This window comes from Canis lupus, chromosome 11 (genome assembly GCF_048164855.1).
Source record: "Canis lupus baileyi chromosome 11, mCanLup2.hap1, whole genome shotgun sequence".
NCBI lineage: Eukaryota > Metazoa > Chordata > Mammalia > Carnivora > Canidae > Canis > Canis lupus.
This window is the reverse complement of record NC_132848.1, coordinates 33,048,056-33,063,116: the sequence shown is the minus strand read 5'-3', so window position 1 is coordinate 33,063,116 and position 15,061 is coordinate 33,048,056. Positions and strand designations below refer to the sequence as shown.

The 15,061-nt window shown below is 47.9% G+C and overlaps 1 protein-coding gene across 4 annotated transcripts in view; it reads right to left on the bottom strand.

Moving 5' to 3' along the window:
• Positions 1-1,510: 1,510 nt before the first annotated feature.
• Positions 1,511-15,061, bottom strand: part of LARGE1 (LARGE xylosyl- and glucuronyltransferase 1) — a 521,069-nt gene continuing 507,518 nt past the window's right edge. For all 4 annotated transcript variants that reach the window (XM_072844187.1, XM_072844185.1, XM_072844186.1 and 1 more), the window contains 3 exons: positions 11,171-11,317; positions 5,422-5,617; positions 1,511-3,047 (listed from right to left, as the gene is read on the bottom strand). In XM_072844187.1, coding sequence (XP_072700288.1) covers positions 2,850-3,047; positions 5,422-5,617; positions 11,171-11,317 — 541 coding nt within the window. In that variant the 3' untranslated portion in view covers positions 1,511-2,849. The remainder of the gene's footprint in view (positions 3,048-5,421; positions 5,618-11,170; positions 11,318-15,061) is intronic.

Below are 15,061 nucleotides of genomic sequence, written 5' to 3'. Positions count from 1 at the left end.
AAGCTTGTTTTGCCCTGGGGAACTGAGATTAAGGAATCACCATGGGTAGGAACTGCCTCTGCCCTGAGGGCTGAAGCTCCCCCTGCCCGTGAACTGGGGCTGGTAAGGAGCTGCTGCTCTCAATGTAAATTCTGGGAATTATTTGAGGCTCTGCAGAACTCAGCCTCCACTGGGTTGGCAGCCTCAGTGTTGAACTTGGGCATTAGCCAGCATCTGAGCTCTAGCCTTAAGTGAGACCAGCTTCATTATGTCAGGCACCTGTCTTTGGGGAAATAGGATTTTCTCCTGTCAGTGTGGAGAGTCAGTTTCTGGCTTTAATAAATTCAGTGTACATGAAGCTACATCGTCCTCCAATTTACACCTGTTGTCTCAAAGTACTTAGCACCTTCTCTTATTCTCAGAAGTGACCCAGTCTGCATGGTAAGTTATATGGTCACGACTCTACCCATAGAAAGGCAAAGGAAGGCAAGGTGGCTGGGCAGGATTCAGGAACTGTAAAAAATAAAAGGCTTTAGGGAATTAAAATTTGATTTTTAGCGTCAAGGAACCAGTAGTACTAGTACATTTCCACTTAGCTTAAGTAGCTAGTAGTGACGGATTAAAAATTACATTAACAATGGTCTTCTCTATAAAAGATAATTTTTGAGCAAGTGTGTGTGTGTTGGTGTGTGTGTATACAGAAGGAAGAGAAAAAGGCATTGGTGTGCTGGTAAATGTTTAACCATCAGCTCTTGGGGTGGTGATGGTGACCTGATTTGTGGTTTTCTGATTGCCGTGGCGTAAATACTTTCATCATGGCCAATTTCAAAGTAGGAACATGAAACACCGGACACAAGCATAGGAAGGAGATGCACACATTAAATTCCTGTGAGCTGGCAGGAGCTGGCTCTCACACACCTATGGAGAAAGAGGACTTTAACACGTACTTTGAATACGTTTGTGCTATCTTTTTATAGTATTTGTGTATTAATTTGGGGATGTACATGCTCCGTATATACTATATATATGTAACATATATATGATAAATATATATGCATACACGCATTCACATACATACACACGGAAATGTATCCGTATCTGAGGATTAGTCCAAATAATTGTTTTCCTAAGCTTTTTAAATACATTTAGTGAGATCTCCACTTGAGCATATAACACATGCAAGGATCTCGTAAGAGTGCTGTGGGTGTCACATGACCACCAGGACAAAGGGTTGGGGGCTCACTCCCAGTGATTACCAGGATCTCCCTTGCTAGCAGCTGGGATATAAAGTGTCTGGCTTCTGCGCTGAGACAGAAGATGGACAGAGACTCTGAAGATGCTTTGAGGGTTGGGGCATAAAGTGAGATCTAACCTCAGAAAAGGAGAAAACGAGCGAGGTTAAGGTTCGAATGATGAGAAAAACAAAATGGGAGAACAGAAAGTGTAAGGTTGCCGTTTATGGATCTTGCTCTCTACACTGGCATGTGTCTCGGCAGCATCATCTCACAAGACTGGGAGGGAGCGGGGAAGAAACAGTCCGTACTTTCGTTTATTGAATGCAGCGTTCGCTGGTCACATTGCAACTTAGTACAAACAGCCTCGCCGAGAGTAGGCGTGGACTCTTGTTCTCATCAATGTAAACACAACATTAATATTGAAGATTCAAGAAAATGGGTAAAAAGTCCAGTGTCTCCTCAATCCGTGTAACGGTAAAGGTGCTTGCCTATCCCCCCCGCCCCCACCCCCGACAGGTCCCAGAGGGAGCCTGAGGCCGTGACCTTGTCCCAGCCACAGGGAGGCGGCATGAACACAGAGGAACCCAAGGCCTTCTTCCCGAAGGTCTCCAGATGGAAACATGGGTCTTCAGTATTGGGCTTGTGTGAACTACTGCAGTTCTTCTAAAGCCTGAGAGGTTGGTGCCTTCCGTGTGCACCGCAAGAGTCCCTTCAGAGCCCTTTCCCCACAAACCGGTCATGGCCAATAGCATATGTGACCAGTTGTAGAACCACTGGTCTTGGTATTTCCGCAGTCTCTGTCTTAGCCCCTGGATTCTGGAGAGTAGGGGATTCAAAGTCACGGGGGCCTCGGTGATAATCCTGAAGAAGGCTGCCCATGTCTAAATATTGGCCAAAGACTCTCCTACTTGTTGCTGGGCCACTGCTGATGGGGGCATGCTGGATGAGGCAGCGGATTCTCCTTCAGAGCCTTAAAAGATCAGGTTTTCTATTTTGGATTCCCAGACCAAAAACAAACAGACAAACAAAATCCCCCCAAACAAAAACAAATCAAAGCAAAACAAGAGTGTCCTTGAGGATAAAGAACCAACCAACCCCACCTCCAGGTCCTACCAGGTATAATGTCCCCACTGGGTTTTCCCAAATGGTTGGTTCAGATCATTGGTTTGCCTCCCACCCCGGATACGCAGCTAGACTGCAGGACACAAAAGAAAGTTTCTTCAAACGAAGAGACAGTTTTGCTTTTATTTCCTGGGATGGCTAACCCCCAGCACCCTGACTTCCCTTTCTTAAAATGCAATGAGAACATCCTAAAGACCTGCTTGGTTTTGAGGCTTTGTGGTCGGATAACCCCCTTGCTCCCTCGAACTCCTCTGTGTCCCATTCTTGAAGAGACTGTGTCGATGAGCTATCCTTCTGCATCCTGGGAATGTCAGATTGTGGAGCAGAGAGGCGCTGGCCGGATCCTTATCCCAGATCTCTATAGTGTGGGCGGCTTTGTTGGGCCAAAAAGACAAATAAAAACAAACCAAAAAAAGCATCACTCAATTTTGAGTTTGAAGGCTGGGCCCCAAAGAGCAAGTGGCGTTCCCCCTGTAGAAGAGGTCTCTCTCCCTAGTGGCGGACTTCCTGGTGCTAGCTGTTGTTCTCGGCCGTGAGATATTTGAGGGCAGCAAAGCCATAGCGGCGGGACATGTCCTGCTGAAACTCTTCCTTCAGGGTTTTGAGACAGACGCGGTATTGCTTGTTGGACCGGAACTTGGTGATGTCAAAGCTGGGGGCATGAGGCATGTGGATCATGTAAGCATTGGGCAGCACGATGAATTCATATTCCTGGAAGACAAGAGCGGCGTGAGCACTTGCAAGAACCCTCAGGCCTATACGGTATATGCCCAAGTGGGTGATCAGATGACCAAGTGAATGAATGAAGTGGAGAATGACATCAGCAAGGAGGGTGTATGGAGAGACAGCCATGCCGGAGAGGGACAGTGCAGGGCTGTTGCCATGACGCTGGACAAACTACTTGGCTTCTCTCTGCCTTAGTTTCCTCATCTATAAAGCAAATGTAATAATACCTACCTTGAAAGATGACCAATAATGTACGGAATAGTGCTGGACAGAGCTCCTGGCCCATGAAAGGTTCTTGGTAAATGTGAGCACGTGCCCATGTGGTTGTTCTAGAATGATGCAAGCCATGAGAGACGCTCTTGTTCAATTAAATGATGTCTGTTTATGTGATTTCTCATAGGACTTGATGAGATTTGACAGCCTCAACAGATTAGTACACAAGAGGGGACCAAAAAAAAAAGAATAATAAAAAAAAAGACCCCACTGGATAGAAGCTCACTTAGAACAAAGCTCTTGCTTACTCATCCTTATGATAAGTCACGCTACCATATAGTAGCCTCCACTCAGCATTAGAAATTCAGACTAAAAATAAAACGCCTCCAAAGAGCCAAAATAGGTGACACAAATTTAGGACACGGAACTCTAAAGAGAAGCCAGCACACCTTCCCTCAGACCCCATGTGCTCTGATTTCAGACATAACGTCTGCTAAGCTTTGGTCATCTAGTTTTCTGGCCCAGAGCAGATCAGAATGAACTCTGTAAGGGAGACTCAGAATGGGGAAAGGTAGCTGTTCCAGATGGAGGAACGCTGACAGCAGCAAGAAATGACAGTTGATGGTGGGGAGGAATAAGATAAATACTGAAGAGAAAATGCAAGGGCTCCCAGAGCTTAGCTGTTTGGGACTTTCCTGTGGGGACAAAGAACCTGGCCAATCCCACTAGCCCTACAGGTGTGCTGGATTACCTGTTGGGTATGTACTCATTATTTCGGGAAATCGCTGGAAAGGGTAAAGTTATGTTTGGCTGTGCTACCAGCAAAGAAAGAAAAATAAATCAAGACATTTTCAAGAGTTCTGTCAAAATTGCCTTAAAACAAACAAAAGCCGGGTCTCAGTGCTGGAAAAAATTAACTATTTGAACCAGTTCACCTCACCGCACTGCTGGACACAAGAATATGGCATTTCTTTTCCTTCAAGCAGAAGTTGGGGCAGCCTGAACGTTTCTGTGAGCAGCATTGCACTACCTTCAGTAGTACTGAAAAAATGGATACTAAAGATCATGCTTCTGTTGTTAAGTATGGACACTATTCTACAACCTCCCATCTACACCAGTGGTTTGCAACCCTAGATGCTTATTAAAATCACTCAGGACTGCTCTCAAACATACTGGAACTGTTGGAAAGTTCTCCAGGTGATTCTCGGGGTAGCCAGCACTGAGCATCCGACCTTGCCTTTTTTTTTTTTTTTTTTTTTAATTTGAGGTGCTCCTGTTGAAAGATATTTATCCCGTGCTCCATGAGGAGAAGCCTTGGAGAATAACACATAAAGGGGAAAAAGGTGGGATTGAGAGGCCTAGGCATCCTTCTCCTAATTTAACCAGATTAGTTTAGCTGTGCTTTTGTTTATTTAACACTGCAGCAAGTCCGGCTTCCTATATGTTTTTATAAAGTTTTATTGGAATACAGCCACGCCCATGTTTAGTTATTGTCTATAGTTGAACTACAACAGCCGAGTTGAGTAGCTGAGTAAGGAGACCTGTAGGCTCCATGAAGCCCCCAAATTTACTATCTGGTCGTCTGCAGAAAGCTTGCAGACACCTGGTGTATCCTGTTAGAATTCTGCCAATTTCTTTTGAAGTAGGTGTTTAGTAAGTATTAGTTGAATGAATGAAAATGTTTCACAATTAAACATAGCCCCCAAATCATTGCTTTTAGTGACAGAGTAAGATAATGCGCTGCATCTCAAGCCACATGCCTTCTTGTGACCCTTATATCGAACTTGTAGAATGCTTTGTGCCAGTTACATGGCACAAGAGCCAAGTGATGATTTTTTTTTTTTTTTTTTGTTCTCATCATTAAATTGGGTGAGGATGGGGAATGAAATGTTTTGTCACAGGACACTCACACTTGCCTGGGTCCTGCTCAGGAATCCAACTCTCACCCAAAGGTAGAGAAAGAGGAATGATCTGGGAATCAGCGGCCCTGAGAATTAGCACTGTCATGTTCTGTTCTGTGGTCCCTGACCACATCTTGTTCTGTCTCCATGCTCTGCTCTCTGACCTCCAGGGTCCCCTTTCAGCCCTGAAGTCTACATGGCTTCTTCCCCCATAGCAACAGCTCCAGGACATTCCATCAGCTCACCTGTGCATCCAGTTCCATGATATGAGCCACCTTGTTCCAGCCAAAGCCCACAAACCTCCGGTCGTACTCAGGGCAGTCCCTTCTCACGACAACGTATGGCTCAAAATCAGCCTCCCACTCAACACGGTAAGGCGTGGTGGCGGTCCGCCACTTGGCAAAGTTTGTGGGAGCATGGCCTTTCGTCCAGACGTGGTACCTGGGTCACATGGAGAAAAGCCATTGGGTACAAGGAAGGAAGCTCAGCTTTACCAATGCTACTGCTTTGGAGGAAGAAAAGGTATATGCGGATACAGTCCTTGTGTGGGTTGCACTGTGACGCAAAAAAAGATAGGTTCAAGTCCGACCTCCAGTACCTGTGGATGTGACCTACTTGGAAAGAGGGTCTTTGCAGATATATCAAGATGAGGTCACAGTGGGTTAGGGTGGGCTCTCTTCCAACCACTGGTGTCTTTATAAGAAGGAAATGTGAAAAAAAAATAATAAAAGAAGGAAATGTGGATACTGAGACACACACACCAGAAGGATGCCATGGGAAGGTGGAGGCAGGGACTGAAGTGATGTACCCACAAGCCAAGGAATGTCAAGGATGGTCAGCCTCCACCAGAAGCTGGAGAGAGGCAAAGAAGGATTCTTCCCTAGAGCCTTTGGAGGAGGAATGAGCCTGCCAACACTTTGGTTTTGGATTTCTGGCTTCTGCAATTAAGAGAAAGAACTTCCACCATGTTGAGCTACCTGGTTTATAGCATCTTGTTATAGCAGTGCTAGGAAACTAATCCAGTCTGTCATCTCCATCCTCCATTAACGAGGAGACTCTCACAATGAAGAGGTAAGTGACTTCCTGGAGAGCTCTGCATCATTCATAGGGACCTAAGGGCAGGTCGGTCTGTGCTGGTTATTCCTACCAGAGAACACAGTGACCCTGTCCCTCATAGAACGTTCTCCCCCTTGAGGCAGAACCTGTGCTTATGTTACATCATCTGGCAAAAAGGATCCTTGCAGATGTAATTAAGGTTACTAATCAGTTGACTTTGGGTTAAACAAAGGGGAATTACTGGTGGGGCGTGGGACTGGCCGAATCATGTGAACTTTTAGATGTGGGGGAAGAGAGCAAAGAGCCATGTGTGAGCTGCTTGTGGGGCCATGTGGCAGACAGCCAGCAGGAAATGGTGACCACAGTCCTCCATGTGTAAGGAAGAAAGTCAGGGAGCCTAGAGGAGTGCTCTGGAGAACTGGAGCTTTGCCCCCACGAGCGAGGCCCTGAGTGACAATCCAGCCACCTCATGCCCAGATCTTTGACCCTAAGGGACTGTGAGATAATAAATTTGTATTGTTTAAAGCTTCTAAATTCCTTATATGGCAACAGAAGTGAATATCACCACGTAGCAGCAATCATAACAAGCTAACATATATTAAGCACTTGCTATATACTGGTTACACTGTAAATATTCTGCCTACAGCTTTAAGTTCTTGTAACTTATTCAATATCAGGTTACAAATAGTAAGGATGGAGCTGGGATTCAAACCTAGACAGTCTGGCCAAAGGGCCAGGTCCCTGAATTGCTATGCTGGGTGATCTCTCCTCTTTGTCACCATCACCCACACTCTCTGGCCTCTACAGAGCAGAGAGTCAGTGAATAAATTAATGAACAAGTGATCTAAAAACCTGAGGGGTATCTAAGACAGAGAGCAGGTAGTGGGCAGGAATCTGCCTTGGGAAACTACAAAGAGATGGCAGGAGGCCGGGAGCCTAGTGAAGCAGCAGAGCTGGCCCAAGAGCAAGGGGTTAGGGAAAAAGAACATTGTAGAAAAATATGAAAGCAAGACAGAAAAAGGTGGGACCCCAACAAGTTAGGGAGCTTTAGGGAGAAAGGAGCTCGTGGTCTGGGGCCTCACCTCCACTCAGGCAGGCTCTAAGGTGAGGTGTAAGTGAGAGTCAGTGGTCAGTGTGGTGAGTGGAGCTTTTCTGGTAGGGACGCAGCCACCTGCTTACTCTGCGAGGCTGGGCCTCCCTGGGACACCCAGGAACTGCCCAGTGTGGCTGAATGGGCACTGGCCAACCTGTGGCCTGTCAGGACACTGTGTTGCCGGGCTACCTGCCAGGCTAGCAGAGGGCAGGGACCTGAATCCCCGGCTCCATCAATTCAGCAACCGCCACCAAAACCACAGTCACACGATGGGAAGGGAAATGAAAGGCAGAGTAATGCCCCCTTAACGGAGTGTGAGAAGTAGGGATACTGCAAGATGTTGGGATTAATCCAAGAACCAGGCTGGGAAGGAGTTACTTCTATTCGTGAACTAGCTTACAGTTCTCTGGCACCTGACGCTCCCACAGAGCTGGCCCTGCACCTCCAGCGGCCAGGCACTCACTGTAGCTCAAGCTCCGCATAGTGGGGCCACCGCATCAGGGTTCGAATCCTGCCTCTGTCGCTTAGGAGTGGAGGAGTTTGGTCAGCAAACCATCTACACCAGCTTTCACTTCCCTCTTGTGTCCCCTGGGGAAAAGAACAGCTCTCTTGCTGAATGGCGAAGGAACTGGAAGGAGGAAATGTTTATAGAGAGCTTGGAACAGTGCTGGCACACAGGAGGCACTCAATAAATGCTCCTTCCCTAAGAGGCAGTTTAACAAGGCAGCTAAGAACAACGAATCTGGAGCCAGCTGTCTGGGTTTGAATTGTCACTCAGCAGGTGTAGAAAATTTACCTAATTCCTCTGTTCCTTCATTTCTTTCTCTAGGTGACATTATTAATAAATAATAATTATTATTCGTTTCTTTCTGTTGGTGAAACAGAGAGAATAATGACTCCTTCGTGGATTTATGACAATGATGTGAATTCATATAAAGTACCCAGAGCAGTGTCTGATATATAGTGATGCCTCGAAAAATGAAGATGTGCTCATTTCTCCCTCTTCTTTGGCCTGGATATGATGTCAATCCACAGGGGCCTTACTCTCAGTGATATTCGTGTATCAATAGGCATCTTTTTTTTTTTTCAATAGGCATCTTATTTGGAATACAAACTCTTGGCCTAGTGTGAGAAAGAAGAAGAGAGGGGGAGGGCCGCTGTGTTCCCTGGGGTGGGGAGGCAGCTTCCGTTAGCTCAGCTTGAAGATGGACCAGCATGCCGAGTGGCTGGTCAGCACAGGACAGGGTGACATTACAGTTCACCTGCCCCAAAGCCACGCCAGAGCCTGACTATGCCCCAAGGAAACCACTGTCAGGCCACAGACACGGGACTCCAGGGCTCGTTCTCTGAGACCATCAACACCAGGAGCCTCCAAAAAAAACCAAAAAACAAGACACAAAAAACAAATAACCAAACAGAGATGAGAGGTTTCCTGGATACAGCACATGGGAGGCCACTCTGAAGAGATCTGGGGGCACTCTGCTTTGAGCAGCGGTTCTCAGACTTGAGCTGAGTATCAGAATCACCTAGGAGACTCCTGGCGAACCAGTCACTGGGTTCCACCCGCACAGGTCTTGATCCAGTGCATCCGGGATGCAGCTTGAGACCTGAAGCCTCGAAGTTCCCAGGGGATGCTGAGGCTACATGTCCAGGGACCCCACTCTGAGAATGTAGAGGGCAGGGGTGGGGAACGCTTCCCATTCCAGCTGCAGTGGGAGGGGGTTTCTGCTGTGAGGGGACCTGAGAGTTCATCATTTGGAGGGCAGGTGACAAGCAATTTCTCAGGGGGCTGGGGGAGAAGGTCTGTAATTTAGCACTTAGCCTCATGGCTGTTAGCTGTTGGCCAGAGCAGGAATCATGGACATGGCAGGCCAAACCCCAGCTTTCCTGCCACAGGCATGGCCTTGAAATGAGTTCTTACATCACCTGGGGATGGACATGGGAGGAAAGATGCCCTGGAAATTTGCCGGACATGGAGCCTTCAGGCTCTGGCGTCTGTGGGAGGCTCACACTAAGATCTGGTCTCAGAGCGTCAGTCTTTACCTGCATCTAACACTGAACATTCAGGACTCAGTTCAACTGTGAGTTAAAAGCATGGTCTTTGCAGCTCCTGAGACCTGGACTGAATCCAGGCTCTGCCATGCTCTGGTGGTGTGTCCTTAGGTAAGTTATTTAGCATCTCAGTGCCTCAGTTTCTTGGTCTGTAAAAGGGGAATGACAGTATCTGCCTCATAGATTTGTTGTGAGGATCACACAGCTGATGACAGTGTCTGGTACAAGTTATATATTCGCCAAATGGTAGTTATTTCTTGCCAGGAAGAAAGAAGTCTGAGTTTAGGGGGTTATTAAACCATTTCAGGTCACTTTCCAGAATTCTGGATAGAGGGAGAAGGCTGGGGTTCGAGTTCTGGCTCTAGCAGGATCCCTCTACTCCTCTGTTTATCTGCATGAAACGTGAACAAGAATCATCTCTGAATTGTTGAATGAATAACCTATCTCATCAGGTTACTTTCCCAAAATAAAATTTGAGAGAGCCTTCTAGAAACTTCTGGTAACTTAACAGTAGTATGGACACCAAAGTTGTTATTATAACCTTTTCAATAAAATTCAGATTGCCTAGAAACGTGTGACGTGTTTACTCACAGGCAGTGTTGGCTGTTTTTGCACTGTTCTGTGTGAAGGCTTCTCTTTAAAATAGGAGCAGGTGGGGCAGTGGCTCTCTCTTCAGACTGCTCTATCAAGAGACCAGGGAGGACTCCTACTTCTCCCACGAGCACTAGACTTAATGCCACAGCCTGTTCCCGGGAGTCAGAACCCATTCACACCTGTACACTCGTACACGCTTCCTGGGCATTTTGGACAGGTGGCAGGATAGCTCCCCAGCAATGGTCCTGCAGGACTTGGGGGCTTGGAAAAATCAGGCCAACGAGGAGCTTGTTCAAAACTGTCACTTTGTGGGGGAACCTGGGTGGCTCAGTGGTTGAGCATCTGCCTTTGGCTCAGGGTGTGATCCTGGGTCTTGGGATCAAGTCCCACGTCGGGCTCCCTGCATGGAGCCTGCTTCTCCCTTTGCCTGTGTCTCTGCCTCTCTGTGTCTCTCATCAATAAATAAACTCTTTTAAAAAAACCAAAACAAACCAGAGATGCCTGGGTGGCACAATGGTTGAGTATCTGCCTTTCAGCAGAGGCCGTGATCCTGGAGTCCCAGGATTGAGTCCCACTTCGGGCTCCCTGTGTGGAGCCTGCTTCTCCCTCTGCCTATGTCTCTGCCTGTCTCTCTCTGTCTCTCATAAATAAATACATAAAATCTTAAAAAGAAAAACAAAACACCTCTCACTTGGGCAACAGGACAGCCGACTGCCCCCTCTGCCATGTTCAAGCCCAGAATCACCTTGGTGCCCTGGGCTGTTGAAGCTATGGACCCCCATCCTCAGCCCAAGGACCTTGGTATCTGGACCGCTCACAAAACAAGGGAACGAGGGAATAGTAACCAACAGGATGAACCCACTTCCCAGATGAATGAAGGAACACACAAACCCAAAGACAGAATTGAGACAGGATCAGGAATCTACCCTGAGTAAAGTACAAAAAGCGTGAGCTAACTTCCTACCTGACATCCTGTCCTTCCATCCAGACACATGATGTCCACTGCCACATACAAGATGAAGCGTGCGGCATGTGGGAAGAGAATATCCCAAAAGCCTAGTTGGGGGCCTGTGGCACTTTTTCTGGCCCTAAGATGGTCTAAGGTAGCAACCAGCTTGTGAGCCAGTGGCTCTGGAGCCTGGCTTCTGGGAACAGGAAGGCCTCAGACACCCCCAGGGGAGGACACTGAGGCTACTCACCTGAATGTGAAGAGAGTCCCCATGTCCAGCATCGACAGCAGCTCCGCTTTCGATTTGGGGAAAGAGAGCCGGTAGCGCAGTGTCTCGAACGCAGGGACAATCATCGCTTTCTTGGTGTTGGCAAGGTCAAGCTGGATGACAGACTTCCTGAAAAGAAAGGGCAGGCAGAGACAGGGTCCCCATGAGGCCTCTCTCACATGAGGGCAGGGAGTTGGTTGGCACGGGGGTGGGGGGAGAGGACAGAAAGCCCAAGTCAAACTCTCAGTTGAAAGATGGGGAAACTGAGGCCCAGGGAGGCTAAGCAGCTTGTCCAATACCACTCAGGAGGCCAGAGAAGAAATGTTGCTTCTGATCCTAAAAGCGGAGTCTTTTTGGAGAGTACAGAGGGCAGGCCAGACAGGAGGGGCTTACTTTCACAGCGAGTGTCCCTGTTAGAGCCAAGTGCAGAAGGCAGGTCTCTGGGGACCCACAGGGGTTGGAGTCCAGCCCTCAGAGTCCACTGGGCTGACCACCACTGGCCACATGCGAACGTCCGACATCAAGTTGATGAGATGGCCACCAACCTGGGCATTTCTGCGTCCCATCTTTTCGACTTCTCAAGCCCAAGTCCCACAGGCTCTGAGCCTTTAAAGTAGCCAGACCTGGGGCACCTGGGGGGCTCAGTGATTGAGCATCGCCTTTGGCTCAGGGCATGATCCCGGGGTCCTGGGATCAAGTCCCACATCGGGCTCCATGTGAGGAGCCTGCTTCTCCCTCTGCCTGTGTCTCTGCCTCTCTCTCTGTGTCTTTCATCAATCAATCAATAAAATATTAAAAAAAAATAAAGTAGGCAGCCCTGCCTCCATAGCCAGCACCCAACACAAGCTCTGGTGTCCACATGAGGGTGGGCATGCTCCATGCATTTCCTCGCTCCCACCTCTGAGCCCGGCCGACTTGCCCTGCTCCTCTGAGACCCAGCTCCTGCCCTTCTAGATTTGTCTGCCATCTCCCGGTTCTGTGGCCATTATTTTGAAAGGGAGAAAGGCTTAGAGAGGAGCACAAGGCAGGAGTCTTGTAATGAACACAGATGGGGTTCGAATCCTGGCTCCGTCACTCACTGAGTCTGTTACCAGGCAAGTAATTCAGCTTCTTACCACATCAGGTTCTTCCTCCCTGAAAAGGGACAATGCGATCTCCCTCGCGGAGCTGTTGTAGAGGCTGAACGAGGTAACATAAATACAAATACTGTTTGGCGCACTTGGCACACGGCTGGCTTGTGGCAACAAGTGGTCACTATTATACCACAACACGGTCCTTGTTCCCTGGCTTGATCTTCCAATGATCCCTTTTGGCCATGACTTTGGTACTTCATTCTGGCTTTCTGCTCAGACCACTGACTCCTGGGATTCGGTGCTAGCAAAGGCTATCTGCTTATCATCTCTGAAGTAGAGAAAGCACTCTTCCTCGGGGTAATCAGGGCACTGGAAGGCATTTTGCAAAATGTTGGAAGAAGTAGCCCCTCCATAGATGTATCACTTATTGTTGTATCACTAAAGTCACCTCACTCTACACAACTGTGAACCAGTGCACAAACAGGGACGGGTCTGCAAAGGGGAGTAGCGCTCCCAGGAAGTAAAACTTTGTGAGCTGAGGCCAGTGTGGGGCAAGAACAGAGGGGTGGTTTGAGAAGGACAAGGCGGGGTTTGGTGTCTGTGAATGATGAGGTCAGAGTAAGGACAGGTCTCAGAAGCCAGCCCTGGTTATGGGGGTGGGTGGCATTGGTGCCCCCTGGAGAGGGCGTGGCTGAGATGGACCAGAAGGTCATTTCAGAATCCTCTGAATATCAGTTGTAATTAATTCTTTGTAATTAGGTTTATGTTAACTATATACCGAATGATATAGGACCCTGATGTCACTATTTCTGGGGAGACTCATAAAGGATGACACCAAGATAGAGTCTGGGTGAGCTAGATTTAGCCAGTTGGATGAGTAGCCTGAGTCAGGCTGCTTTGGTCTGCATTCCTCTCCTGCTTTGTCTCCCTGAACAATGACTTCCCAGTTTTCAAACACCCAAGATGCCTTCATCCATGGCCAAGCCTTCTCTTCTATGTCAATCCTGTATTAGCCATAGGCAGAACCAGGGTTGGCCACCTTTCCTCCAGGAAAACTAGATACCTTAGCTATTGGTTCTGAGTGTTGGGGGTGGGCCACAAGGGTCTAGAGAATATCCGTGGACTCACCAGACGAAAAAGCCCCTGCAACCACCAGGAAGCGGGGAGAAGCAGCACCCCAGCACTGATGAGTGGTTGCTACTCATTCAACAATCCCTGAGCACACCTACTCTGTGCCAGGCACCGTGCTAGGCACTTGGAGACACAGAGTGAATAAAACAGCCAGAATCTTTCCTGCTTGGTATTTACATTCTGGTCGCAAATGTCTCAGGATGCTAAAAGCCCAAGATTGCATTCACTGCTAATTATGCCAAGATAATTGCAAAAAGCGTAGGAAGCCAGTAGCACTGAACCACAAAGCATGGGCAAAGTGTGTACACACATCCACAACAGAGATCTATGAATGTGCACGTGTCTCTACTGCTATTATAACCATGGTTACAGTAGCCACTTCCTGGACTGCCCTGCTCAAAGGTGATTCTCTTTCTCGTGGCTCCTGCATGTAGGAGCAGCTCCAGGAACATATGGCTAGGGCAGTGTTCAGGGGCAGACACTGGATTCAAGCTGAGCAAATCGGTTTCTCACTCCTGGAAATTTGAACAGAGATGCAGAGATTGGAAACCACAGGGCTGACACGTGCTAATGTCAGGCAGCACTCTAGAGGCTTCTGAGCTTCTGCAGCAGAGAGCCCAGAGTTGCCCAGGTTAATTACAGTCTCAAGTATTGGTTTTCCAAATTCCACTTTGATTCCCTAAGAAATACCACTCAACTGTTTTTTTTTTTTTTTGTCTTGTTTTCTTTGATTTCTTTTCATTTCAATTCAGCTGCCTACTATTGGTTTCTGTTATTTGCAACCAAACCACCCTGATAGGTCCAGAGTAAACCGACCCGGTAAGTGGCAAGCTTTACAAAGTGCAGCCTGAGAAAGTCTTATTTCTCTCCGCATAGAGAGCATCAGATTCTGGAGTGCTTTCTAAAATTCCCCTTAATCTCGTTGAAACACAAACTGCCACAAAGATGGGTTTGTCACTAGAGAGGTCCATTTCAGATGCAGTCCAAAGAGGTCTTGCTATGGATGTCCTGAATGGGTCTCATTATGAGGTTGTTTCAGCAATAAAGTGATTTTCAGGACAGTGACTCTGAGCACATCTGCTCATTGAGCTGGCAATGATAGAGCTCGGACCCTTCCGGCCGGTTTCCTGTTGGCATATCCTTGCAGGGGGTTTGCTGACCACCTAGGGATGCACAAATTGCCTCCACCATTTATCTGGAAAGTGAGTCCCACAGGAGTGTTTCAAAGGCAGAATCTTCCAGGAACAGAGGGGCCGTACATGGAGGTGAGAAGGCCAGACTGGGAGCCAAGAGACCTGAGCTCTGGAGCCAGCCGTGACGAGCTGAGTGGCATTGGGTCAGTCACTTCATTCACCCCTTGTAGAATGCTAAATCTAGAGTAACACTGAAGATTCTGGAAGGTCATCGGGTGCAACTGCAATCAGACACACTTGGCTTCCAGCTCTGATTCTAAGACTCCTCCTAGGAAGTCACTCGAACCATCCTGAATCTCAGAGTTCATGCTTGTGTTAAATATTGTGGGGAGGGACAAGCACATGTGCATGTGGAAGTCTTTGGTGTCATACCCAGCACCCGTAAAGTACTAGGTCTGTGATGGTTCAGCCTGTAGCGGTTGCTCTTCTGTGTCAACCTGGCCAGGCTATGGTGCCTGCCGTTTGGCCAAACACTC